Genomic DNA, 26998 nt, shown 5'->3' on the forward strand with positions numbered 1-26998 from the left:
TGAGAGTTATGCAATTCACAGAAAATTGATTAATTCTGCTATTACTTTTGGCTAGTTTGTACATTTCACGGTGTACAAAAATGCCACACGACACTTTTATGGAGTCTAATTTTGTGACTAAATGTGAGCCATTTAATATTCCAGTGTAGTTCTTTAATATTTTAATGCACAAGTCTGATAAATGTATGCTTATAATTACAGTGGATGCCTTGCATATTAATATTAAACAATATTTTGAACAACTTTAAATTGTTACAGTTTTCAAGCATTGGTATCATTGAGAATCTGGAAGAGTGTTGTTGTGGTATCAGATTTGATTGTTTACACAGAATAGCCACTTAAAAATGTTGAGACTTAAACATATATGTAGCAATGTGTACATCCATAATTTAACATTTGGAAAAAGATCTGTGTTTCTGCACTACTCTTCTTTCCTTTTGACCTATTAATTTTGAAGTTAGTACCTTTATCATTGTAGATACTTTTGCCACAATGAAAGATAATGAAGATGATGGGTCTTCCAAAAATGAATCAGTCGGGGGGAAAAAAAGATCAGCATGGATCTTTCCCATGCAATAGTCACAGCATGCCATGAATGTATAATTTACTTTGTTTATAAATAAACAGGGTTCCTACACGTCCTGGAAAACCTGGAATTTTAAAATATTCCTTCCAGGCATGGAAATATTTTGAAATTTCACATTTTTCCAAGCTGTACCTGGAATTTTGGAGATTGTCCTGGAAATTCCTTTGCCCCGTTTTATTTGTATGAATTACAATAAGTATTCATTTAAAACAGGCCAGTGTCATGATAGTAGTTTATTTACTTACATAACGTTGCTGTGTACTGTAGTCATAGTTTTGTGATAAGTTTTATTTTTGTGATTGAAGTATGGCCCCGTGTTTTTGTATCGCTCAGAGGTAGAAAATATGATGATAATAATAATGGTTGAAAAAAAGGGTTTGCTATCCTAAATATTCCAAGTTTTCTGAGGATATTATTCTTGTTTATTTGTAATACAAGATGGTATTTTTTTTATAAACTTATTTATACTTGTGTTTATTTTTTCTACCGTTGTATTTTTTCTGTATTGTAAAAGTTAAATAACCTTCATTATACTAAGAAATGAAAGGTGTGAAAAGGAGCATGTGTAGGGGAGTTGGGAGCCTGCATTTAAAAAAAATTAGAATTTTTTTTTAATAAAAGAAAATATGTAATAAAGTGTAATTTGCCATGCTTACTTTCTACACTTGTCCTGGAGCAATTGTAGAAAATCCTGGAAATGTCCTGGAAAAATTGCATGATTTTGTGTAGGAACCCTGTACAAGCATCATTTTACATTTCTTTATGTTTTAAATTTCTTCTTTGTTTATTCACTGCAGGTGGTGGCCAGCTCAGATATTATTTCCGAATGAGGTGCCAGAGAACATTGAAAACATAGCACATTACCAAGGAGAGTTTGCGGTTCGGTTCTTTGGTTCCCATGACTACTACTGGGTCAATCAAGGAAGAGTGTTCATCTACCAGGATGGGGTAAGTTCCCTCCTTATTTTGTAACACATACATTACATTGTACTGTTGGTGCACTCTCAAACCTGTCTGAAATATGTGGCAATATTTGTTTCACATAGATTCTTCACTTGCCATGTATCTCTTTATTTCCTGTGACAAAATATCAGGATGGACCAAAATTAAATTTTAACTGATGCTGATAAAGAACTGCTACTAAATGACAGAGTTGTGTGAAAGACCTTGATGATTCATTCCGTCATAATGCATGTAAGGTGACACAGAGAAGGAGATTGTAATTTCAGCAATATAACTTATAAAACCAGGCTATACAAAATCCAATCTGTTTGTAGAAATATATTTAAAAAAAAGAAACATGTTTGTTGGTGTTTCATAAACTTTAGTTTTTATCATCGGATCTAATTGACTTGACAGAATGAACCACAGCCCTTTGCGTGTCATGGCCTACCAAGCAACTTTTCATTGAGTGATAATTGGTTAGCACATCAAGTTCTATCACTGCTGTTTCCTGGCTTTCTAGACTGGATTATAGAAATATTGGATCAGTATAATTGAGTGGCTTGGTAGTAAAACTTAAAAACCACAAAAGTATGGAACTGAATAAATGCAAGCAAAATTTCGTCCATCGTGTTGCATCTTGTGTGTTATGCAGATCTTTCCTTGTGTTTCTGACTGTCACTGGCTACTGGTGAAACTTTGTTCACCATTGTGCAGCAACTGCTTTCAATATTTGACAAGTGTTCTGTAAAATAGTTACCATATTGTACAGGAATCATGGTGAAGCCTGGATATTTACTCGTGTGTTATGTTTCAATTATCATATAATTGAAGGTAGCATTTTGTAGGTTTGGTGCGTATTACTCACAATTCCAGAATATAAAAAAGACGTTAAAATATTAACGTTAAAAACTGTACTTATGTATCGAAATGTAATAAAAGGATTGTGGATACACTTAGGATATTATGTCCCTACCCCTAGACGTATTTAAAAAAAACTTTGAAAACAAGTCTTTAGTGAACGACGAGTGTTTTAAATGTCTAGGGTGGGGACATAATATCCTAAATGTATCTACACCAACCCTTGTCTACAATACTTTTATTACATTTCGACGTGGTATCATGTTAAGTACCTAGTTTTTTCACACAAACCTGAAGAAGGGGATAGTTAGTCCCCGAAACGTAGTTGTAAAGAAAGGAAAATAGGAACAACATACTTGCATACGTAAGTACAGTTTGTAACGTTAATATTTTGTCTTTTTTTATATTATAATTGAAGGGCTCAAGTGTAAAACATGGTGATTTTTTTTCATTTTTGAGTTACAAAGTGAAATGTGCCATCCTTCAATTTTCGACTAAAATTACCATGTCATACAATGTGCATTGGACTCTGTGAAGTCTTCTCAAATTGGTAAACACAACACAGAAACAATGTATCTACAGTATAGCTTCTAATAATCTTTTTTCTTAATGAACTCTGAAATAACCAAAATGTCACCATGTTTTACACCCGAGCCCTTCAATTAAAAATTACATGATTACAAAAGATTACAAATTTTTCAAGGTTTTTAGGGGTGTAAATTTTTTAACATGTAGGTTACACTTCATTCCCTGGAGATCTATTATGAAATACTAATTAGCATTCTTTCAGGACTCCGGCAGCAAGAATGCCAAGCAAACAGCAGTGTACACTCTGGCACTGCAAGAAGCTGCTGAGGCTTACAAACTGTGGGAACTGGAGAAGGCAACGAGAGATGCGGAGCTGAAGCCAGGACTGGTGAGTTCATCTTCTAACCCAGCTTGTCGTACGTGTCATTAACCACATATTGGCCAAGTAGCCTAGTCTGTTTTATTTTTATTTAAGTCAAATTTTGTCCCAACTTTTACAGGAATTGAACATTAAATTGTAGATTTCGGCACTTTTTAAGGAGCTATACAAAATACATTGCCCTGCTGAATCATCTGGTTAGCTCGACATCAACAGACTTTCATACTACATAGTTAATTCAGTTGGTTCAGAACAACATTGTTATAGCAATATCTAGAAGCAGGTTTTCAATGTGTGCATATGGCCAAGGTTCTCGCTGTTCTGGAAGCCACTGTAATTCTGGCAAATTTAACATCTTTTTCTTATCTTTTCAGGGTTGGAAATTGCAAACATATTTATCTTTTTCCTCTGAAATTGGTTTGTTTGTTTTGGCGAGAATATATCTTATAAAAATGGCATATTTCATGTTTATTTTCAACACTATTGACAACTTGATTCATTAGATTAAAATGCAAAGTTCGAGACGTAATGCTTAATATGTTAGATCATGTAGAATTGTATCTGGAAAAGGCAAGAGGATTTGGTTTTACAAAATAAGTGGTTACAGAATGTGTAAACTAAAAATTACAATGTCTGTTTAGTGTACCAAAATTTCGTACCTTTCAAATCTTGATTAGATGGAACATGGTATATTTTTCTCATTTTTAATATTACGAATATTGGGATATAAATTGTATTCCTTTTCATAAATATGTTAATAACTGTTCCGTTTACCAGTGAAAAGCTAAGAAATATGAAATATTGGATCTGTACTAAACATATTTCAGAACTATTGGTAGTATATATATCTCGTTAGATGGACACACTCATTGTGTCTCTGTGTATTAACAGATCTTAACTGGTATCTGTTCAATGAATTATCAACACATTTTCTGTTTCATCTCATTATTACATTCAAGCACAGAGTTCCCACTGACTTGAAAAATCTGGAAAAGTCATGGCATATAAAAAATATGGTAAATGTAATTGCAGTGAATATGAATTTTCCAGATATTTTTACTCTTAATTTGATGCAAGTTAACTATATTAAGTTGTTGACTTCCAATCTTGCAACGGAAATTTGAATTCTGGCTTGGGCATGAGTGTTCTTCGTGACTGTAACTATCTAATCATCACTCATCCTCATTATTAGCCAAAAGTGGCAGAAAAGCAACACTAAATAACAAAAATTCAAAATGCAGTTGTCACAAGTGATAAACATATTCTTAAAAATATGTAAATTGAATTAAAGTAAGTTAAAACAACACAGAACGTTGTGAAAATTTATTTGAAAATGTCTGGAGGCATCTGGGAATTTATTTTCGCAAAAGTGAGTGGGAACCCTGGTGCTATAAAATTGAAGTATTTTACAGTATTTGTTCTAGTATTTAAAGCTATTAGAGAATAATTCTAAATATCTCTTATGTACCTACATTCAATTTGAGTCTCTACATGTGCAAAGTTATATCTACACATCACCTCCATCCTGTTTGGTATCAGAAAGCCTAATAATTTATGAATTGAATGAATCATACCCTTTTCTACATAATAATAATATTTTCAGAAACCACCCCCTTACGTGAAGATAAAAACCAACAAGGCTATTCCTCCAGTTCGTCTGTGTGAAGTTGACCCATCTCAGCTGAACCCGTGTGACTGCGATCTCTTTTCAGAAAACCCATGCGGACCGGATAGTAACTGCCTGAATAGGTATGCATTACACCCTCCCATATCCTCAAATGATATTGTGACTGGAGCAATGACATTCTTTGCACTGAAGCATTCAACATTAACAACACCTTGCAAGAAGATGATACAAAATGTAGCAAAAGTTTATGTACAGTAGAAACTAGATTTTAAGTTTTTCAGGGGTCCAAGGTGAAAGAACTTAAAATCCAAGAGAAATTTATGGCACTTTGCTCTATGGGGACCATGAAGATTGAAAGTAACTAACTCACTCTCTAGACTTCTTAAACCCAAAGGTTTATGGCTGTAGCAACACAAGCCTTCCACCTGTCCCTATCCTGAGCGAGGTCAATCAAATCTTTTCCATCCTTACAGATTTCCTTCAGGTCCATCTCTACGTTATCCCTCCATCTTCGTCTTAGTCTTCCTACAGATCTCTTACCATCAGGTTTCCCAACAAGATTGAATGTATAATGTGGGAAAATGTCAAACCGGTGTTCCCCTGTATTCGTACATTTTTCTGAGTAGTTTAATACAAGAATGTTCTCTTTGGTTTCTCAAGAATGCTGATGTAAGTGGAGAAATTCTGTAATTGCAGCTGTTTATAACTGACTTATTGACAGAAGTGAATTGGTAAACATTTATTTCAACATATGTTTACTGGATCACTGATCTATCTTGTCTCCGGTACTTAGTAATTACAGTAACTTTTTTCATTGGCAGAATGTTGTTGGTTGAGTGTAATCCATCCGTGTGTCCAGCAGAAGAGCAGTGTGGAAATCAGCGCTTCCAGAAGCGTCAGTATCCCCCTCTGGAGCCGTACCGAACAGAAGCACGAGGATGGGGACTCAGGGCCCAGGCAGACATTAATAAAGGTACTTTGATGTTGCCAAGTTTCTGACCCAATATATATTTTTTTTTTTTTTGCCTGCATTGTGAATGCAATAAAATTAAAAATAGTGATGGTGCCATGTGAAGCTTTTGTTGATAGCCAATGTATATAGACATATTTATTGTGAAAATGGTCAGAAGAAAGCTTCACTCAGTTTACCCATCTGGCATATAATTTTGCGTAAAAAATATTAGTCATATTATTGTATCTGCTAAAAGGCAATGACATTGATTTTATTTGTAATTTTACATCTGAAAGATTATACTTCTAAATTACAGAAAAGTTTAGACCATTTGTTGCAAATAAAATAAAAGCTTCATGTAATTAGTGTAGGATGTAATGTATTGTTTTATTTCATTGGCTAATCTGTTATTACAGGAGATTTTGTAATAGAATATGTTGGAGAGATGATAGACGACGATGAATATCGAAGGCGAATTGAGGATAAGCATGAAATGAAGGATGAGAATTACTACTTTCTCACAATTGAGAAGGACCGTATCTTGGATGCTGGGCCTAAAGGCAATTTGGCAAGGTAAGTTTATATTTTTGTTATTTAGTATCACTTTTCTTTCACTTTTGGTTGATGATAAAGGTGATGTAGACAATTCAGAAAGAAACCCATGGCCAGACCTTGAGACAACTACTCAATGTGCTCAACGTCAGGGTGGGTAGTTAGAATTTCATAAGTATTTCTTCTCTTAGTAGTTTTCAACCTGCAGTTCCATTAGTTCTGAGCAGATGTTATGTGGTGGAATTTGATTAAATTTTAATAGCTATTGACCTAAGCAACTTCATGTACCACATGTTTAACAAGACTAGGAATGGCTGGATATCAGGCATTTTAGTCATTCCCTGCAAATTCTTTATCCATCATGCATGTATTTCTGCAGTATGGATTTTTGACAAATCCGTCATCCTAACTATAAGTTTTCCATTTTATGGATTCCCGACACATTTATTCTCTTGAACAGCACGCTTAAACTTTGTTGCTAGGAAGTTAAAACACCAAAGAATGATCTGGAAATTGTTTTAGAATTGTCTTTAAAAGTCCAGGAATTGGTTAGCCAAAATGAGTTGTAACCCTGATTCCATTCTTGACACGAATGCGCCTCACCTGTTGCGTGTTGTGATGTGTGAGTGTGCACTCATATGACTATCTTAATATTCTTATTAATTATTTATAAATCCATGGATATTTTTAAGCAAAACTGGTAGATTATCATAGTAGAGGTTTTATATTTTTATTTTTGTATTAATTTATGACATGCTCATAAAATTTATAACTACTCAACTGTAGTGTATGCAGTCATTCCTAATCATTTGTTGAAGTTTCGTAAGTATATCAGTAAGAAAGCCTCCCAAGTTGTAACAGTGAAAGTTCGATTTCAGACTGAAGTGACAAGCAGCGTATGAAGATGAAGCAATCAAATTCGGGCTTATGTATCATGTCCTGCTTCTATGATGTGAATGGAAACTATTGTTTGACTTGTGGTTTGAATTCCAAGTAAGGCTTCCATAACTTAACTAAAGAATCTAGTCTATTGCAATTCATTTTCAGTTCAAGATGGTGTGAATGGAAATTGCAGATCTTGAAAGAAAATGCAAAACATTTTAATTTGTTCATTTCAAACTTTTATTTTATCACAGGTTCATGAATCATTGTTGCCAACCAAACTGTGAAACTCAAAAATGGACGGTGAATGGAGACACACGTGTGGGGTTGTTTGCCACTGAGGACATCCCAGCTGGGACAGAACTCACTTTCAACTATAACTTGGAATGTGCTGGGACCGAGAAGAAGCTCTGTCTGTGCGGGGCTTCTAATTGCAGTGGTTTCATTGGTGCCAAAGCAAAGGTAAGAGTTACTTTTAAAAGAGATGTAACACCAATTCCAACTTCTGGAATGTATTAGCATAGATACAGCACAGAAGTTCTTTCATGAACTCATAATATATCCCCACCATTGTGATCAACCTAGATAGGTAGAATGAAAAATGTGATTTTATTAAAATACAATGCATAGGGGCATGCATATTTCGTTTTTGATGAAAAAACGAAATTTGAAAAAACACATTGTAGTGTTAATTTTTCATGTTTTTGAAAGGTGTGAGATGCATTTTGTGACCATGTTTTGTCACGAAATAATGCGAAATGAACTGCAAAAAGCGAAATTAACTCTTAAACACGAAATTTAGGGTTTATTCACAGACGCGACACCTTCTGAGGTCTGAATTATCCTGAGAGTTATGCAATTCCCGGAAAATCGATTAATTCTGCTGTTAATGTTGGAGAAACAAAAATTGACTCTTTTACACAGAAATAAACTTAATACTCGGATAACTACATAAATGGGCTGTTAGAAGTGAAATGTTAATTCTGTGGAATAAGTGTAGTTTTTAAATCAAATTTAGGATTATATTCACAATTTTAAAACCAAAATGCCATTTTATATAGCATTTTTTATGTGATTATTCACCGCTATAACATCGATATTTTATTTTATTTACCGCTTTTGTACCCGAAATTGACTCAGTTTTTATACCGAAATTTTGCTTTTTTATTTACCAAAAATATGTGCCTCTAACAATGCAGTTCATTAAATGTTGGTAATTAAACCACATAACAAATTGTGTGGTGTTTCTTGTGTTATATAAGGAATGCCATGGAAACATAAATTTCTTGACAATGTGTTTGTTGTCTTTCTCTTGCTTTGCATTCAGCATGATGTCTTCAATTATTAGAGGCATGCATATTTCGTTTTTGACGAAAACACGAAATGTGAAATAACACATTTTCCTACCCTGTTTTGTCACGAAATGAACTGCAAAATGCAAAATAGACTCTTAAACACTAAATTTACCATTTATGTAACGACGCGACACTTTCTAAAGTCGCAAGTATCCTGTGAATTATGCAATTCACGGAAAATTGATTAATTCTGCTGCGAACATTTGACAAGCAAAAATGGACCCCTTTATACAGGAATAAACTTAATATTCTGGTAATGATTTAATGTACTATTAGGAGGGATATGTTTATTTTGTGTAATAGTGCAGTTTTTAAATCAAATTAAGGTCATTTTGTATGCCACTTTTTCACCGCTATAATAGCGAAATTTCACTTTATTTACCGCTTTTGAACCCGAAATGTGAAATAACACATTTTCCTACCCTGTTTTTGTACCGAAATTTTGCTTTTTTATTTACCAAAAATATGTGCCTCTATCAATTATTCAGGACAAAACTCATTCTGCTTGAGAAACTGCAAATTACTAGAAGGATAATCTCTTGCCAAGAACAGATTCCTATTTGTGGAAAATAGTACTTCTTAATTGTAATAAGCCTGTTTAAATTAACAACTATTTTGCCAAGTATATATATCTTTTGTACAAAAAATACCAATAAGGTGCAGCTAAAGTTTATAATAAAAATTCTGCATGGTCAAATGTTGAGCATTCTCACTCTTGATTATTTTTAAAATTTTGTTTTGCAATATTTGCAGCAAGCAGAACAGGAGGACAAGAAACAACAACAGTTCAAAAAGAAGAAGAAGAAGAAAAAGTTTCTGAAAGCAACCGAGGACTCCTGCTTCCGGTGTGGGGAGGGTGGTGAGTTGGTACTCTGTGATGGGAAATCCTGTCCCAAGGGCTACCATCTACACTGCTTGCGCCTGAAGAGGAGACCCACAGGTGAGGCTGGGTGTAAATTGCAAGTGGCAACAGGTTTCCTCCTCAGCAACAATGGTACATTGTAACGTTAGCTTAGTCATCTTGTAATGGCCCAATTTGCAATTCAGAACTAAATAATCTGTGGTACAACAGCCCTTTGAGAACATGCCTACCGACTGCCGGCCTCACTCCCACCTGATCCTACTCATTCACTCACCCGAGGTGGGAGATCAGATCGTCCAATCAGTTACGGGGTGACATCATGACCAACCCCCAGTTGTATGTTTTCATGACCGGTTTAAGCTACTCATTCCTAGCTCCCCAATTTCGTCACGATGGTGAGTGGCCACCGGTCCCATACACAAGCCAGAATCTCAGGAGAAAAAGGTGTTGCGTTTCATCAAGGAAACTCGAACCTGCGTGCATCTCGTAGCCGGAGCCCAAAGCATGACTCCTTAGACTGCATGGCCACGGTGCGGGACTCTGTACAAAACTGCTTTGGTGCAAACAAAATTTATGCGTGTTGAAAGGATTGTTGTCAATAGCTTGATTGCTTTCGAAAGCCTTTATTCTGTGGCTACTAGAGCACTGCATTGGACCACTTACGCTCGCTCAAACTCGATTGAATCTCTCACGCTCGAGCGTGATTCGCTAGAATACATAGAATATCAAATATCATTTCAATGTGACATTAATCGTACAAATATATGTATAAAATTCATGCTGGCAGTTTCAGCCCATAATCATCTATTCATTTTCATATGATAAGAGACTAAATTACATTTTAACATGGAGATTATGACTATGTTCACTTTAGTATCAATTTCACTGCATCTTTCACTTCACGATCCATATTTGAAGGTGCCTCCACTACAGAAAAATTACGGTTACACATGAACTACTGGGCTTTGAGTGAAGAAACAGTCGATTCTGTAAGCCATCTAGCGTCATACGTGCGAACTATTAGACGATCGAGCAAAAAAACCTCGTTGTAGCACTCTAGTGGCTACTTTGCGTCATGTTAATAGGACAGAGCCTCCATTTCTGTATTAATACTGATAGTTGATTATTCTGACAACATAAAATTGTTATCAAAAATAGCACTGAGCCGATACCAAGGCAGATATATGTATCAGTATTGGTATTTATTTACTGATACCGGTCAATACGTTTCCGCAATTTTTGTCTTTCTCAGTAACTGCAAAAAATACCACATGACACTTCCGTGGAGTTTATTTATTCTGGAAATTAAGCAAAATTCGAAGTTTCTTTTTATTTTGCAGCACTTTCAAGTGAAAAAAAATGGATTTTTTGATTACATAACATGTATTTTAATATTCTGATATAATTCTTGTATATTTAAAAGCAAAATTCTTGAATTATTCCTATTCAGGAATTGGAAATCATGGAAAGTACCGTACCTTATTTTCCACATTTCTTTACATGTAATCAGTATGTATCAATTTTTATGTAGGTATAAAACTTAGAGTTCTTCTTTCTAGGCAAGTGGCTCTGTCCGTGGCATCACTGTGACGACTGTGGCAAACGAGCAACGCAGAAGTGTAACTTCTGTCCCAACTCCTTCTGCAAGGCTCACTCAACAGCAGATAACATTTCTTCCGTTTCTGCAGATTGCTTTGTGTGCTACGAGCACAGGACTGAGGTGAGTGATTTTGCAACAAAGGGATTTTGTCAGTGCAATGTATTTTGGAGGGAAATGATAAGATCTAATTCATTGACTGTTAGTTTTTCTTCCAAATTCCATTGTCATTTATTTCTTTTGTTACCACATTCTTTCAGCTTATATTGTGTGTATATTGTCTTCTGACATGCATGTTTTGCTTCTGCTTATTGTGATTCAGAAGGTCTAATTCTAATAAACCAAACCTGGTCACCACTAGCTGACAATCTGTTGACTGAAGGTGGTGTCTACAGTTGTGGAGTTTCTTTTTAAAGCATGTACTAAAGATGCCATTTACAGTGGAACCCTGATTTTATGTTTCCCAGTTTAATATTTTTCTGCATTATACATTCGATGTTCATGGTTGCAACATAATTTTCCCAGATTTTACATTTTCCCGCATTTTAAGTCCCCTGAAAAATGTAAAATCGAGGTTCCATTGTCTATAACTCAAGCTATTTGTGTGTAACATTGTTTGCTGATGTGTTCGGTGTTTCAGTGAATGAAACGTTAGTTACTGTATGTTGTAGGATGGCGAATTCACCGTGGATCTTCCAGCTTCAGAAGATATGAAGGAAAATATTCCTGACTCCAAGCCATCAATCAAAGAGGAGGAAATGGATGAAGACAGCACGGAAGAAGCTAAAGTGCCTTCAAAAGATAGCACAGTACTTCAGCAGCCCTTTCCGGCATCTAGAAGGAAAAGCAGTACCCCCATGAAAACCCCAGCCATAAAAGAAGAAGACATGTCCATGACTGACGACAGCGATTTCGCTTACTCAATAGATAACACTGTGGATGAAAAGACACCTCGCAGGAAGGGTCGGCCAAGGAAACTCATACCAGCTGCAAACCATGCACTGCTTCCTGTTGAAAGATGACGAAGCGTAGAAACGCCGCAAGGAATTGGACCTTCTGGCCTTGGAAATACCAAGAAATGTTGCCCATTCTGTTAGGTGCATTCTTAGCTTGATGCATTTGATCTAGAACATGGCTTTACCTCACACAAGGATACAATTCCAGAGACTTAAAGCATATAGGACCCCATTCCCCCATTCGTGAGCCTTAAAATGTAATGTTCTAACCCAGTTCGTACAGCACTTGATAAAAGTATGTAATTCGAGTAAGTTCACAGTACAAATGAATTGTGACAAATGTAGGTTTCATTAACTTGCATGGCTATATTGGTAATATTATGATACAATAGAGATTATTAATGGTGTAGTCAGTACTCGTTTAACAAATATTGATAGTATTTTTTCCTGTGTGATTTGGGAAGATTAACTGTAATGTACATTGCACCAAAGTTTGACAGCTGTATTATTTTTCTGTCTGTCTGTGTGACTGTTCTTTTCTCGGTAGAATATATTGATATTGAAGAATTGACCCATTGTTGTAAACTTTCTGAATGCATTATCGATAAACTTCAGAGACTGAGATCTTGAGTATTAATGGAAAATGTGAGTATGATATGAATTTAACTTTTGTTCTCAAGAACTGTGTATGTGTGTGTGTGTGTGTGTGTGTGTGTGTGTGTGTGTGGAAATAGTGGATTAGTCAATCATTAGTTTTTCATAAGGGAAGTGCACATGTATAACTTTTGTATCATGTTTTTTAATTGACTTCAACTGTTCAGTTGACAGAAGTGTAAATTAAATATAAATGATAAAATACCATAGACAAATGATGGATAAGAAATGTACATTACTCTAGGTTTTTTTAAAAATATATATATTTGACTACTAAACCATGTGAGAGTGTGACATCCATTCTTTATGCAGTGGATGTAGTTTACTGCCTTATTTAATTGTGCATATACATGTGAGAGGAATTCCATGCATATATGTTTGCAAGTTTTGATTGAACTATGTGGCAACAATTAGTATGTGTAATTTTTTACTTCTTTATTCTAGAATATTTATTTGTCTAATATAAATTTTAAGGATGTCTTTGTGTGTCATTTTTTCATGCATGATATGAGTAGCAGCGATTTGTACAAAACTACAATTTTGAATGAAAAATAGCATGAAAATTTGTCTTGAATTTTGGTGAAAAATAATTGACTTCAATGGTAATAAATTATGCAAGAATAAAACATTGTGAAATATAGAATTTGTATAGAAATACAGTTGAAGTGTTTTCATTTTGTTGCTCACAAACTGGTAACACAGTTGACAAGTCCTGCTTTAAACCTTTGTGGATGACTGGTTTCAAACAAAACCACCACCATGTGGCAGGAATTAACATGTCATTTCATTGACATACATATGAAGGTATGACGCTGGAATTTCAAAACAGTATATTTATTGTTACTATTTTTAACCAGTGAGAAAGTAAGAAAGAAAGAAAGGGAGAGGAAGGGAAGGCCCCTCTCTCTCTCTCCTCTTCTTTTTCCTCCTTCTTTCTCTCTCTCTCTCTTTTCTTCTTTTTCTATTTCTCTCTCCCTTTCAAAGAAGAAGGGAAGAAAGAAAGGGAAAGGGTTTCCTACCTTCTCTCTTTCTTTCTTTCAATAGCAGACCCAAACCTCACAACCCCAGCACCAACTTCCTGACCCACCTAGCCCACCTTGTCCTCACCTGTAACAACTTCACCTTTGAAAACCAAAATTTCCTACAGATCCGAGGTACAGCCATGGGTACCAGAATGGCCCCATCCTATGCCAACCTCTTCATGGGCCAACTTGAGCAAGAGTTTTTGGCTACCCAACCCCTCCAACCCCTCCTCTGGCTCCGCTTCATCGACGACATCTTCATGCTCTGGACACATGGAGAACCATCCTTGTCAGCCTTCCTGGACCAACTTAACCACTTCCGTTCCCTAAAATTCACCTGGACACACTCCCCCAACCAGATCACCTTCCTGGATGTGGACGTGCACATCGAGGGAGGACACCTGACTACCTCCATCCACATAAAACCCACCAACCACATGCAATACCTACACTTCTCCAGCTCCCACCCGTTCCACACCAAAAAAGCCATTCCATTCTCTCTGGCCCTCAGGGGACAGCGCCTGAACACTTCACCCACCTCTCGCCAGAATTATAACCTCCGCCTACACCAGGCCCTGGTTAACCGTGGATATCCCTCCATCCTGGTCACCAAACAAATATCACGAGCTGCCTCACATACCACTACCACCAAGAAACCTGCTGCCACCAACCCACCTGCACTCATCACCCAATATCATCCCCACCTCAACAAAATCAGGCACACACTGCACTCTCTTCTCCCAATCCTCCACAGTGATCCCGAAACCAAAAACATATTTCCCGACAAACCCAGGGTGGTTTTCAAATGCCCCCCCCCAACCTCCAAAACATCCTGGTCCACAACACTCCTTCACCACACATCCAACACCCCCCTGCCCATAAATGCAACCGACCCAGGTGCAAGACCTGTCCCATCCTCATCACTTCTCACACCCTCCAGGTGCACACGGCCACTGGCAAATTTACCCTCCATCCCAAAGGGACCTGCCATGCCTCAAACCTTATCTACATCCTCACCTGCAACATCTGTGGTGATTTTTACCTGGGGGGGAAACATCAAGGGCCCTCAACCTCCGCATCAATAACCACCGCTCCTCCACCCACAACCTGGACTTCACTGTCGCCATCCACACCAACCACCACAACATCAGTTTCAACGACTGCTTCCGGGTAGCGATCATCCACCTCCTACCCCAACCAGCCAACACCTCTGTTCGCAAAAGATGGGAGAGGGCCTATATATCGGCCATGAGTGCAACCACTCCACCTGGCCTGAACAAGGCCACCCAGTAATGCCCAACCCTCACCTGCCCTCCCTCCCAACTCATCCTACACACTCACAGTTTACGACGAGCCTGGTGACGAAAGTGTTTTTTTCGTTCTACGCACCGCTTCTTCTTCAATGGGGACCTGGCAACTCTGCAGGACCCCAACTTCCGGTTCAGTCTTTTCTTCTCACACCGATGATGCTATAAATTAGCGAAAATTTTGAATTTTTCTACTGTCCGGTGAGTGTTTCCTTTTACCTTATTTGATTTTTACTTAGCCCTTTTGGCCCTCCTTGCTTTTATCCATTATATATATATATATATATATATATATAAGTGTGTGCGTGTGTTTTACTTTTACATATAGTAATAATGAAAACAAAAAAAAACTTGATTACAATATGAAAATTAAGGACCCAGTGGGAGACGTCCCTTGGTATTCTGTGGTGTGTGTACAGTTTGGGCAGGCCTATTAAATTGAACACGAGCACTATCTGTATTATCAAACTCTCCACCCACTTCAGAATAGTGTTACGGAAATGCAATGCTACATTAAACACATGCCAAAATATTCTGCAGACCTCAATTATTGATTTGCATTCAATGAAAGCTTTTTCTTTGAGCACATGTTCAGCCATTGGCCAGTTGTTCATGTTAGTGGCTTCCAAAAAAAACATTTATCGCACCATTCAATTCAGATAATTTCAACATCCCTTTTAAAACGTCATGTATATTATGAGGCATTATATTGTATTTACAGTATCTGCTCAATAGAACAAATTTTGTTGCTACTATCTTTATGAAGGAGCACACATGTACGGATGTAAAAAAGGTAAAGTGCTCCCCTGTGCTTAGCACCACGACATGAAGGTGTATAGGGGGTGTGGGGGTGATGTGATCAGCATCATGCCACTGACTGCCTTTATCCCCCAGGTACTCATGTCATTTGATGCTGGGTGGCTGCTTCCAACGTTAGAAAAGATCCCGGATTTGAACCGGCTGGGGATCGAACCCGGGACCTTTAGCATGGTAGTCGGATGCATTACCGACTGAGCCACCGTGGCCACACTGATGTAAGTTAATTTTTAATTTTTCTGCTTGTACAGTTTAAACAGGGTTGGCAAAAATTACTTTAAGGATGAAAAGAGTAAAAGTGCTTTTGTTTAAAGCATGTTATTAGTTCTACGCAATGTTTTTTAACACAAACTTGAAGAAAAATATAAAAAATAGAATTGAGTAACTTCATAGATAAATGAATTGTTAACACAGGTTTAATCATAAAATGAATGTGTTTAAAGTAAGAAATACATCGTGAATTATACTGTGCATGCGTGCTAAACTTACTTTCTTTGTCTTCTAAGATCAGCAGCTATTTTCTGTTGCACTTTCTAAGTGACGTAGTACTATAAAGTTAACGTCGGTCACATGCTTTGGAGACAATTGTCCCCCATGTGCCTAAATATATAACAACTGAAACCGTATCGAGCTCGCTTTTGGTGACTTGGTCACTTTTGTGTTTACATCACTAATGCATACCTACGTGTCTTCCCTTTCCTCACTAACCCTCTTCCGTATAACATCTGACTGAATCTCTGTGTGCTCTGTCTTTGTACGCTTGGATATATTTCTTGTTAGGCTTTGTACGCTTGGATATATTTCTTGTTAGGTATATAGTACCTTAACCATGTGACGGACAGTAATTTTATATTATTACGAGGGCCGCACTGAAAGTTTCAGGAATCAGGTACTGGCAACTAGGCAATCTGTTAGATTTTGTGATATTTATAAACTGTGATATTTGTCGACTGTAAATACAAGGACTGATGTAACACGGATTCGTTTTCGTTTCAGGAGGGAAGTTTGAAGTGAGGTGTTTGTAAAAAAAAAAATGGAATTAACAAGAGAGAACTTATGTGCCATGATTTATTATGATTTTCGGCAAGGTTTAACAGCAATAGTGTGTTACTCGAATGATCGAAACTTTTCACGAAGATGCCCCATCAAAGATGACAATTTATCGCTGGTTTCAAGAATTCAGATGTGGCCGGGTTAGCCTTAGTGATGAAATTCGTGAAGGCCGCCCATCGACAGTCATTGTGCCAGAAAACATTGATGCAGTTCGTTTACTAATCAACAGTGATCGACATGTGGCTTATCACGAAATTCAGGGTTCCTTAGGTATTGACATGAGTGAAATACAAACAATTTTGCACAATCATTTAGGTGTGAAAAAGCTTTGTGCCCGTTGGATCCCACACAATTTAACAAAAGCACAAAATGACGACGGTGTGAAGTGGTGCAAGGCTATGATCAAATGGTTCAAGTCGGGATCATCAAATCTTGTGTTTAACATCGTCACATGGCGATGAATCATGGATTTACTCTTATGAACCTGAAACAAAGCGACAATCTGCTGTGTGGATGTTCCAGGATGAGCCTAAACCAACGAAAATTGTTCGTGCACGCAGTGTGTCGAAAAAAATGGTTGCCTCTATTTTCGGTAAATCAGGTCACATTGCGACTGTTGCACTAGAGAATCGTAGAACAGTGAATGCAGAATGGTATACCACAATTTGCCTGCCACAAGTACTCAACGTGCTCAGAACTTCAAACCCCAATCGTCGAGTCATTCTGCATCACGACAATGCCAGCTCGCACACAGCATCTGACACAAGGAACTTTCTGGATCATGAACAAGTTGAACTCGTGACTCATCCAGCTTATTAACCTGACTTAGCCCCATGTGATTTGTTTTTGTTCCCATCAATCAAGAACAAGTTGCGGTCAGCGATTTTTCACTCCCGAAGAGGCTATCGAAGCATACGAAATGCACGTCTCGCAGGTACCAACTTCAGACTGGCATAACTTGTTTCAACAATTGGTTCCATCGCATGAAACAATGCATTGCTGTAAAGGGTGAATATTTTGAAAAGCAATAAAAAATTGATTCTTCTTCTTTATGTCATTTTCCCGCAACTTTCAGTGCGGCCCTCGTACTTGGCCTAGAAGTGCAACAGAACAACACAGCTGAGCTTAGAACAAAGATATAGATAGAACGTTCAGCTACACAAAGCAACCATGTGCAGTATAGTTTAGTGTTGCAATCTTGCAATGAATGTCGGTGGGCGACACTGGTACCCCACATGCCTTAGGAGGGTTAAACACCCTGCTGTATGATACAGATAAGAACTTTCATTTGAAAATGGTTTAATTTAAAAGTTGTTGAAAACAAATCTAAAAGAAATATTTGAAAACAGATGTGTATTTTATTAAACATGCTGAAGGTTTTAACTGGTAACTAACTATATCCACCACATGAAGTGAAAATGGCTTACTGGGGTGGATATTTGGTTGAGCCTTGAGGCTAGCTGGAGAATTCTCCTATCGTTTAACGTGGCGACATCTACATAATAAACAATTGCTTCATAATTTTGCCAAATTTTTGCTGCTTGCATCTTACAGAGGGTGAGCAAAGAAACATGGAAGGTCCTCAAAGTAAATGTAAAAATGAAATTATTTTAGAAATAACGTCAAAACACAGGTGGAAAACTTCTAATTTACATCATTGTTCTCAAGTAAGAATGTCATGTGGTAATTTCATATCCCTACATACAAAGGGGTGCTGATAAGTCTGCCTTTGTGGCTTCTGTTTTGATAATAAACCTTCATCCTTGTAGTTCCTTCTAACATAATTACTGTATTTGCCGGTGTATTAGATGCACTCCCCTTTTTTGTACAAATTTTTGAAGAAAAAGCTTTATTACTGAATTTATAATTAATTTACATTATTTCTAATATAAAGTAATATGTAGGTCTACTTTCAACAAATAACATACCTAATCTAACTAGGAATGAATACATCTTAATCTTAGTCACACACCGCAAGAAAGAAATAGTCTAATACAGAACAGAAAATTTTCTGAAATTAAGGTAATCAAAAATTGAGTATCTGTGTATAAGATCACCATGTTAAGGAAAAAATTACATCTTATACACTGGAAAATACTGTATATCTTTGTAGTGGTGCCCATCCCCCCAAAAAGGTTGAACATTCTTCTTCTTTGATTTCATGCCGCCTCTCTCTGCCTTTTTTGTCACGCCGTGATTGTTGAAGCTTCAGAACGTACAAATGAAATGTATTTCTTGAAAATTAGGGCGAATTATGTATAAACAAATTACGTACAACTTTGTTTTGTTAACACGTTTTTAAAATATAGTTTGCGGAATGTACAAAAATTCATCTCTAAACCAGAATTTCATCGAACTGAGTTACTGTATTACGGAGAAGAATTATCATGAACAAATGAATAGTGTGTGAACTGATTGATTGAGTTGGTGTTTTAAAGTCCACTTTATGCACACTAAGGCTAATCTGGAATGGACCTACAGTTGGAAGTGGGATCCGAACCACTATGTGCCTCGACAGGGCATCGAACCCAGGACTCCTTTATTACAAGGCGACGACGCTTACCATACCACTGTACCATCGGGGAGGCACATGTGGGTGTGTGAAGTGAGTTAATTTTGGAAGCTACATGACAATACAGGCTCTGGCAATACAGAGTTCAATAAATTACAATGAAACGCTTGGCAATTGCTCGATTTCCTAAACATTAATGATACATTTGGTATATGTGTAATTAATGCTTCGATCTACCTGTATGTAAAAACATAAATGAATGAATGAAAGAACAGAAGTAGTAGTTAAAGAATCAGTTGTTTTTGCTGAGAATGAGAAAAAATGGAAGTGTCCCGTTGTTGACTGTTTAACCAGATGTTTAATCGTACACGTCTCTCTGTGGGCTCGCGAAAATCCTGAAGCAGGTCAATCCGGCAACGGCACGTCACTATCAGAGCGGGTGGTTCCACGCCGGTTGCTAGCGCGTCCCGACTGTAGTGTACTGATAATTATTATTTTAACAGTTTGTCTGCTTGACTAACCTCTTACCTTGTGAATAGTATGCCCCCTCCCCTTTTTTCCAAACCTATTCTAAAGGCATAAGAGGTGGTGTTTCATTTCAACCCATCACCCACAGGTAGGTAGAGAAACTGTACATAATAACCATAACTAAAAATCAATAAGTCAATCAAACTAAACGATCCCCCCCAAAAAAAAATTTCCACGACGCTGGCACGTTGTGAAACCCCCTGTATCTTTGTATTTAGGTGGTGTGAACTATGCCACCAATTCGATAATTTTTTTATGAAAACTACAACAGGACAGTGACCAAGTACGTATTACCTTGCAAGAAGTCGGAAAAGCAAATTCTTGAGAATATGGTGCAAACAATGGGGGACCATACCCCACGCTGTGCTGCCATAAAGAAGGTGGTTGCCAAATTTTGGGCCAGGTTGATTTTTGCTTAATTTTACTTCGCTTTTGTGCCACTTTTGGCTAATTTGCAAACATGGGGATGAATGATGTGATGAAATTGATGAATGGACACTCGCCAACATCCATGCCCAGGCTGGCATTCGAACCCAGGACCCCTGGTGTAGTAGGATGATGTGCTAACCACTCCTCCATGGGGGCTGGCTTTTGGACCAGGAATTTGAGCAGATGAGTTATTTCCGGATAGGCCTTCAATCATGGTTCTACTAGAAACTGTAAATGCTGTGTATGAAATGATCTTGGAGAATAAGAAAATTTATGCTATAGATCGACCACAAGGGAAAAAAAACCTTGGGACGAAAAGTCCCCATGCAGCTTTCCCTTCTTCTCTCCACCTCGGGCCATAAGGAAACCTGGTCCAACCTCCCCCTCCCCTACTCGTGGGGGTACGGTGCACAGGAGTTGCTGGTCTGTGCAGGTTGTTTTGCTCGTGGTTCCACTATAGACTGATAGCTGAGGCCGTGAAAGAGTTTGTGTAATTATGCATGACACTACCTTGACATGAAGCTTTTTGTGAAGTGAACTCTGAAACAACTTAATGCAGACCAAAAGGGTGCTCTGGTCATCACTTCCAAAGCAGTATGGTGATTATTTCATGACCTACTTGATAATTCTTGATGAGACTTGGATCTATTTGTATGATCCTGAGAAAATAGAGTAGTCACACGCATGGAGGCACAGTGGTTCACCATGTCCAAACAAGTGCAGTCCAGAAGTCAACTGCCAAGGTTCTTGTGACTTTCTTCTGCGACAAGGATGGTATCCTGTTGGTTGACTATCTCGAGAAGGACTCCAGTATAACAGGTGAATACTACACATCACTTCTCGATCAGGTGAAGCAGAAATTAACGTTGACTAGCCTCGTGAAGTTGTCCAGAGGTGTAATATTTCCTCCAAGACAACGCATCTCTGACCTGGGGTTCAAAGTGCTGGACCATTCACTGTATTCTCCAGATACACTGCAGTCTGGATAAGGAGGCCATCCAGGCTGTAAACATGTGGTTTAAGGAGCAACCAAAGATATTTTTAGAAGATCTTCAAAAATCGCAAGAAAGGTCGCACATGTGTGTTAGTCTCCATGGATAATATGTTGAACAAAAACCTCAACACCATTTACAAAGTCTCATTTCTTATAGGTAAAGCTAAAGACATCAGCACCCTCTCGCACAGCCTCTGGATAATGCAGTAAGTGAATAGTAACTAGGAAGAAAAAAATACCTGATAACTTAAGTGGTTGTAGTTTTAGCAGGGTGGCGACAGACCTGGAAAGCCGGGAAAAGTCAGGGAATTTGAGGCGTCAAAAAAAGTCAGGGAATTTTGTCTTGATTTATATATATATCTCGTTATGGAACTGTACAAGAACAGGAAATCTTGTTGCTAAGTTTCAGCCTCAACTATTAGGCCCCTTTTATGCACAGCGCCAGAAACCAGTGATGGCAGGAGGAGAGAGAGAGAGAATTTTCCGGAGGGGCAGAAAAATGTGTTAAGCCTCTAAATATTACGTGGAAAATGCATTGAATTATTATTTTTTCTTGTCCGTATGGGAGTAGTAAGGGGACAGAACTGTCAACAGAGGGAGGGGATGGGAGCGGGTGGTGCCATCCGATAGTTGTCGGATGTCGTAGTAAGGCATTTTGTTGGACAAACTGAAGGAACATGGAAACAAATAGGCTCCATTGATGCATACAATTTTTGTCGAATATCGCCACCTGACAAAGTATCTCACTAGAACATGCGACAGAAATTGCATGCATGATACTCGTATGGAATTGATTTTTGTTGGATGTCTTTCGACTGCAACATCCAACAAAAATCGCATGCATAAACAAGAAGAGCTTTAGACTGCAAATTTGCTGCTGGAATTTTATTACTCTTCTGGCTCACTTCACCTTATTTAATGTAGCAGTGTTACGAAAGTTTTCTTTCATCATCCTGACGTATTACTGGTTTCGCACAAGTTAACATACATTTACAATGACATTGCACTATTCTTAGATATCAAGAAGAATCCAACAAAACGGGATATACATTGAATACTATCAAGAAAATGTGAAACATAAATCTGCATTGGTGAACATTATGAAAATTGGCAAGTGCATGCTCCCAACCTCATATTTACTGCAACACTAATATTGCAATGAAATTAATGCCACTCTTTGTCCTGTCTGTTTAAACTCATGAGAGATGGTCATTAAACTCTCACTGAGTGAAGTTAATGTCCAATATTATGAAATAAAATACTAATAATAAATACGTAAATATTTTAATATCATATTTACTAGAATCATTCAATCATAAAAGCAAATCACTTTTTTCAAGAATTGACTTTCCTCTGCCAGCCCTGCTAAATTTTCACTTTCCATCTACTGATTTATACGAGGGGTGGCCAGAAAGTAATTTCCAATTAGTAGGGACATTGATTCCTCGCAAACCCGAAAACCATGAAAGATTGTAATTGCTGCGAAGTTGTGTGTATGAATGTGCAATGATGTCTGGACACATTTTTTGCCCATTCGAAATAATGCGAATTTTTTTTTTTTTAAAAAAATATCCTAAAACAACAAAAAAATTCCATGAAATCCAACATTCTTGTCTTTTATAGGCCATGTTTGTGTACATAGAACGTGCAAGTTTTCCAACATTTTATTCAAGAGTAAACTATAATGCTTGTTATACAGGGAATAATTCCGACAGCCACATTAAATCCTGTATTTCCCACGATTTTTTCAACTTCTATCAAAACCATTTGCATCACAGAGCAAACTGGCAGGGTTCTAACAGGAGATCTCGTGTGTGTTTACCGTCACACGGGAGCCACATCTTCAATATTTGGTGTGCGAGATGCGTTTCGAAATACCAAGCTAAGTGCGCACCATTGGCATTTGTCGAGCAAGAAGTAATGGAGCTCAGTCGTTAGGGCGTCTGACTACCATGTGAGAGACCCAGGGTTGATTCATTGCGGGGAGAACCTGGATCTTTTCCACCTATTCAAACTGCTCCGGTGCCCCCCCCCCCCCCTCAGCGTCATATCAAGCGGGTACCTAGAGAAAACTTTGAGGGATAAAGGTAGCCAGGAGCGTGGTGCTGATCACATCACCCCCACCTTCAGCCGTGATGAAGAAAGTGTGGGGCCCTAACTCCACATCCCTATATACCTTCATGGCAAAGTGCAGGGGAGTACTTTACTTTTACTTCCTCAAAAATCTGTTTCACCATATCAAACTGTCACAAAAATACGTAGACCATGTGACCTACAATTTAAAATAATAGTTTAAAAGCACAATGGAGTATTAAGTTTTGGTATATTTGGCAAAAGATGTTCTAAAACATTTCGGGAAACGTAACACTAACAAGTCAAAAAAAAGATAATGCCAATTTTTGGTGCCATAATATATCAGTATCTGTCACGTGAGATTGATTGATTTAAATTTTTTGGGTGCATCGCCACTTATGGTCATTATGCACCCTTCAGTATATATGGGGAAAATTCAATTATCGAAAACCCTTACCTTAAAATTAGAAAGGTGGTACGGAAAATAACTTTCCCAAAATACGTAACTTTCAAGATATATAACTCTCACGAAGAGGCGTAGGCCATGTGACTTACAATTTGAAACAGTAGTTTAAAAACACCATGAAGGTATAATTTCAGGTATTTGCCAGAAAATGCGCTAAAATGAAAATGTTAATTTTGGGAAAAATAACACCGAATAGTAAAAAATAAAAAATAAAAATAAAACACCAATTTGAAAAAAAAATAAAAATCAAGATCCCTACCGATTAGGCATAAATAAAACAAGAATATCAGTTGTAATTTATTGCATTAGTAACAGTGAGTCCCAACCTAATTTTCGGCATAATCACCACCCTTGTTCTGGCATTTGTCGTAGCATGGCACTAAATTTTGTATACCCATGGCATGTGTGTCTGACAGCAAAGACTGGAACTATCTATACCACAGTGTAGCTGTCAAATCCTTGTCCTGCCAGAAACCTCTTCAGTTGAACAAAGAGATGAAAGTCGGTACATGCAAGGCCAGGGCTGTACAGGGGGTGGTCCAAGATCTCTCACCTGACATGATGCAAAGGGCCCATGTCTACTCAGCTGTATGGGGTTGTAATTGTAATTGTAATTGTATACATTTGATTGGCCTTCCGTGAATTGTCAGCACCATCGTCTGACCATACTATCACTTACACGATTGCTGGTGGCTCTCTGCCAAATTCTGAGCATGCAAAAATCTGATAACTACATGTAGGCTACAACGCAGTCGGTGGTATACTCTATGAGAGCTGCAATGTTTAACCTAGAACTGTCCTAAGACGGCTGCATTACAACTGTACAAGATTACAGCTACATGCCACTTCTTCCTGCCTGTGCGTGTGTGTGTGTCACACTCCAACCACTAGTGCTGCGTATAGGCACCATTGGAGCTTTTTCAGGATACCCCTCGTATATGAACTTTCAGAAGCTGTTATTAGCAGAGTGTTCCTCTTTTAATGTGTGGTTAGCTAAATCAGGTACCTATACAATGCAATTCTATAAATTCCTTGCGTTCAATTTCTAATACCTACATACCCTTTTCGTCAGCAATAATGGTATAACTGCATGTTGTCAGTTTCACAGTACTTCACTTGGATATACTGTACTGAACCAGAAATCCCATTGATAATGTAAGGAAATATGACACTTTCTTTTGTACAATTCAATTGTTTCACTTATATGCAAGAGTTAAGTTGCTTGTTTTACAGAGAAGAGAGAAGTAGCTTATGCATCGAAAAATGAGTCTGCACTCATGGTTCTTGCAAGCAGAGGGTTCCAAACTAAATTATATGTTGAAATATCAACATATAATACCGAGAATGTATAAGGAACCTGATAAATTACAAATTGTATTTCTTAATCACTATTCACTCTAATCTCATTTAGTCATAACTTTAAAAATAATCAAGTATTTTATTTTAAACTTATTGCGTATGATAAAATTCTGTAATCCTTCCCTAGCTTTGAATTGTAATAATTTTCCAAGTTCACTATTTTGCTGTTTGTATTCAAATCATAGAGAATAGAGAAATTAAAGTCATTTTCATATAAGATAATATTGGTACTTAAGAAAACCATACGTGGATCTGTACGAGTTTATTATTTCCATTTACAAACATCGATTTAGTTTAGTTTGTAATTGTCAGGGGAGAATGTAAATTTTGTCCTAGAAAACCTGGAAAAGTCAAGGAATTTCATTTCTGCTTGTTTGTAACCACCCTGGTTAGAGAAATGCTGACCTTTGCTTTTCCGATAAAAAAGGGAGAAAAGCACAATGCCAAAACCTCATGCGAAAGGAAATATCTTTCCGTTGAAAATGTTAGTTAGGGGGATGTTTGGATAAACCTTTGGGTTATCTGTGGTGCTCCTATGGTATAACATAGTGACAATGAGACAGCTGGAGTGATATCACCATTGCTCTAGCTAAAATTTCTTGGTGTGTTGTGCAGGAATCTTGAGGTTGTATTATGCTATTCACACAGTTTTGCCAGTATGCCATCATCAATACAATATTCTACATTTGTTTGGCTCTATCTCAGTGGCAGAGGACATATTCATTCATTCCTTTATTTGGAACCTAACAGCTTTTATGCCGTTTTTTGTCCATAACAATACAAACACAATTGTTTTACAATAAAATTATCAGTCCATCCCCCCTATTTTACAGATATTAGATTTTTTTTTTTTGAACATTTTGCCTTTTACAATTGTATGTTACACTTCCTTAAAAATGATAACAAACTATAACCAATTCTCACATCTGGATTAGCAACTAAACTTAACATATTTGTTGGAAACTGAACCTTTAGATTATTTAAAGTTTTAAACAAGATATTTCTCTCTCTATTATATTTTGAGCATTCCAGTATTATATGTTGTGCATCTGCACTTTCCCAGCCATATTTACATTTCTTATTGTTCATTATTCCAATTTTGGATAAATGTTGCCTAGTACACAAATGGCCCGTTCTCAGTCTATTAATTAATACAATTACATTTCTTGTAGCACTTACATGATGAAACCATGGTTTTTGTGTTTTGAATTCAGCAAATGGTCTGTATGATTCTCCAACTGTTGTAAGTTCATTTCGACACCAATCAAACCATTCATTCAGAATTTTCTTCTTTACTCTAGGGAGAAGATCCGTATAGTATAATGATAAGTTCGTAATATTGGGAAGGCGCACTGCTTTCTTTGCACATTCATCTACATGAGAATTACCTGCAATATTGCTATGAGCTTTAACCCAAGAAAACTCAATGGTTTTTCCAGATTTTTGTATTGTTTGAACTAATTGTATGCAATTTATAATATAAGGGGATAATTTGTAAAGACTCTTGTACGAAGATTTAAGAGCCTGTAATACACTTTGCGAGTCAGTAAGTATTAAGAACTTTCGTAAATTTAATTTTTGGACATATATTAAAGCTTGGTAAATTGCGTAAGATTCTGCTGTAAATATTGAACAGTCTTGTGGAAGCCGAAATAATAGGTCTGTTTTATGTTGTGGATCGTACACTGCACATCCAACTCCTGACT

At 37.3% G+C, this 26998-nt stretch overlaps 1 protein-coding gene across 1 annotated transcript in view; it reads left to right on the forward strand.

Annotated features, from left to right (window-relative positions):
- The window catches only part of LOC145991122 (histone-lysine N-methyltransferase NSD2-like), a 35407-nt gene extending 22030 nt beyond the window's left edge, over positions 1–13377 (forward strand). The window contains exons 8-16 of the mRNA XM_083126890.1: positions 1384–1534; positions 3180–3305; positions 4900–5045; positions 5745–5896; positions 6292–6448; positions 7564–7771; positions 9418–9604; positions 11086–11246; positions 11795–13377. Coding sequence (XP_082983016.1) covers positions 1384–1534; positions 3180–3305; positions 4900–5045; positions 5745–5896; positions 6292–6448; positions 7564–7771; positions 9418–9604; positions 11086–11246; positions 11795–12145 — 1639 coding nt within the window. The 3' untranslated portion in view covers positions 12146–13377. The remainder of the gene's footprint in view (positions 1–1383; positions 1535–3179; positions 3306–4899; positions 5046–5744; positions 5897–6291; positions 6449–7563; positions 7772–9417; positions 9605–11085; positions 11247–11794) is intronic.
- Positions 13378–26998: the final 13621 nt, after the last annotated feature.

This window comes from Lepisma saccharinum, chromosome 8 (assembly GCF_977018435.1).
Source record: "Lepisma saccharinum chromosome 8, izLepSacc3.1, whole genome shotgun sequence".
Classification (NCBI taxonomy): domain Eukaryota; kingdom Metazoa; phylum Arthropoda; class Insecta; order Zygentoma; family Lepismatidae; genus Lepisma; species Lepisma saccharinum.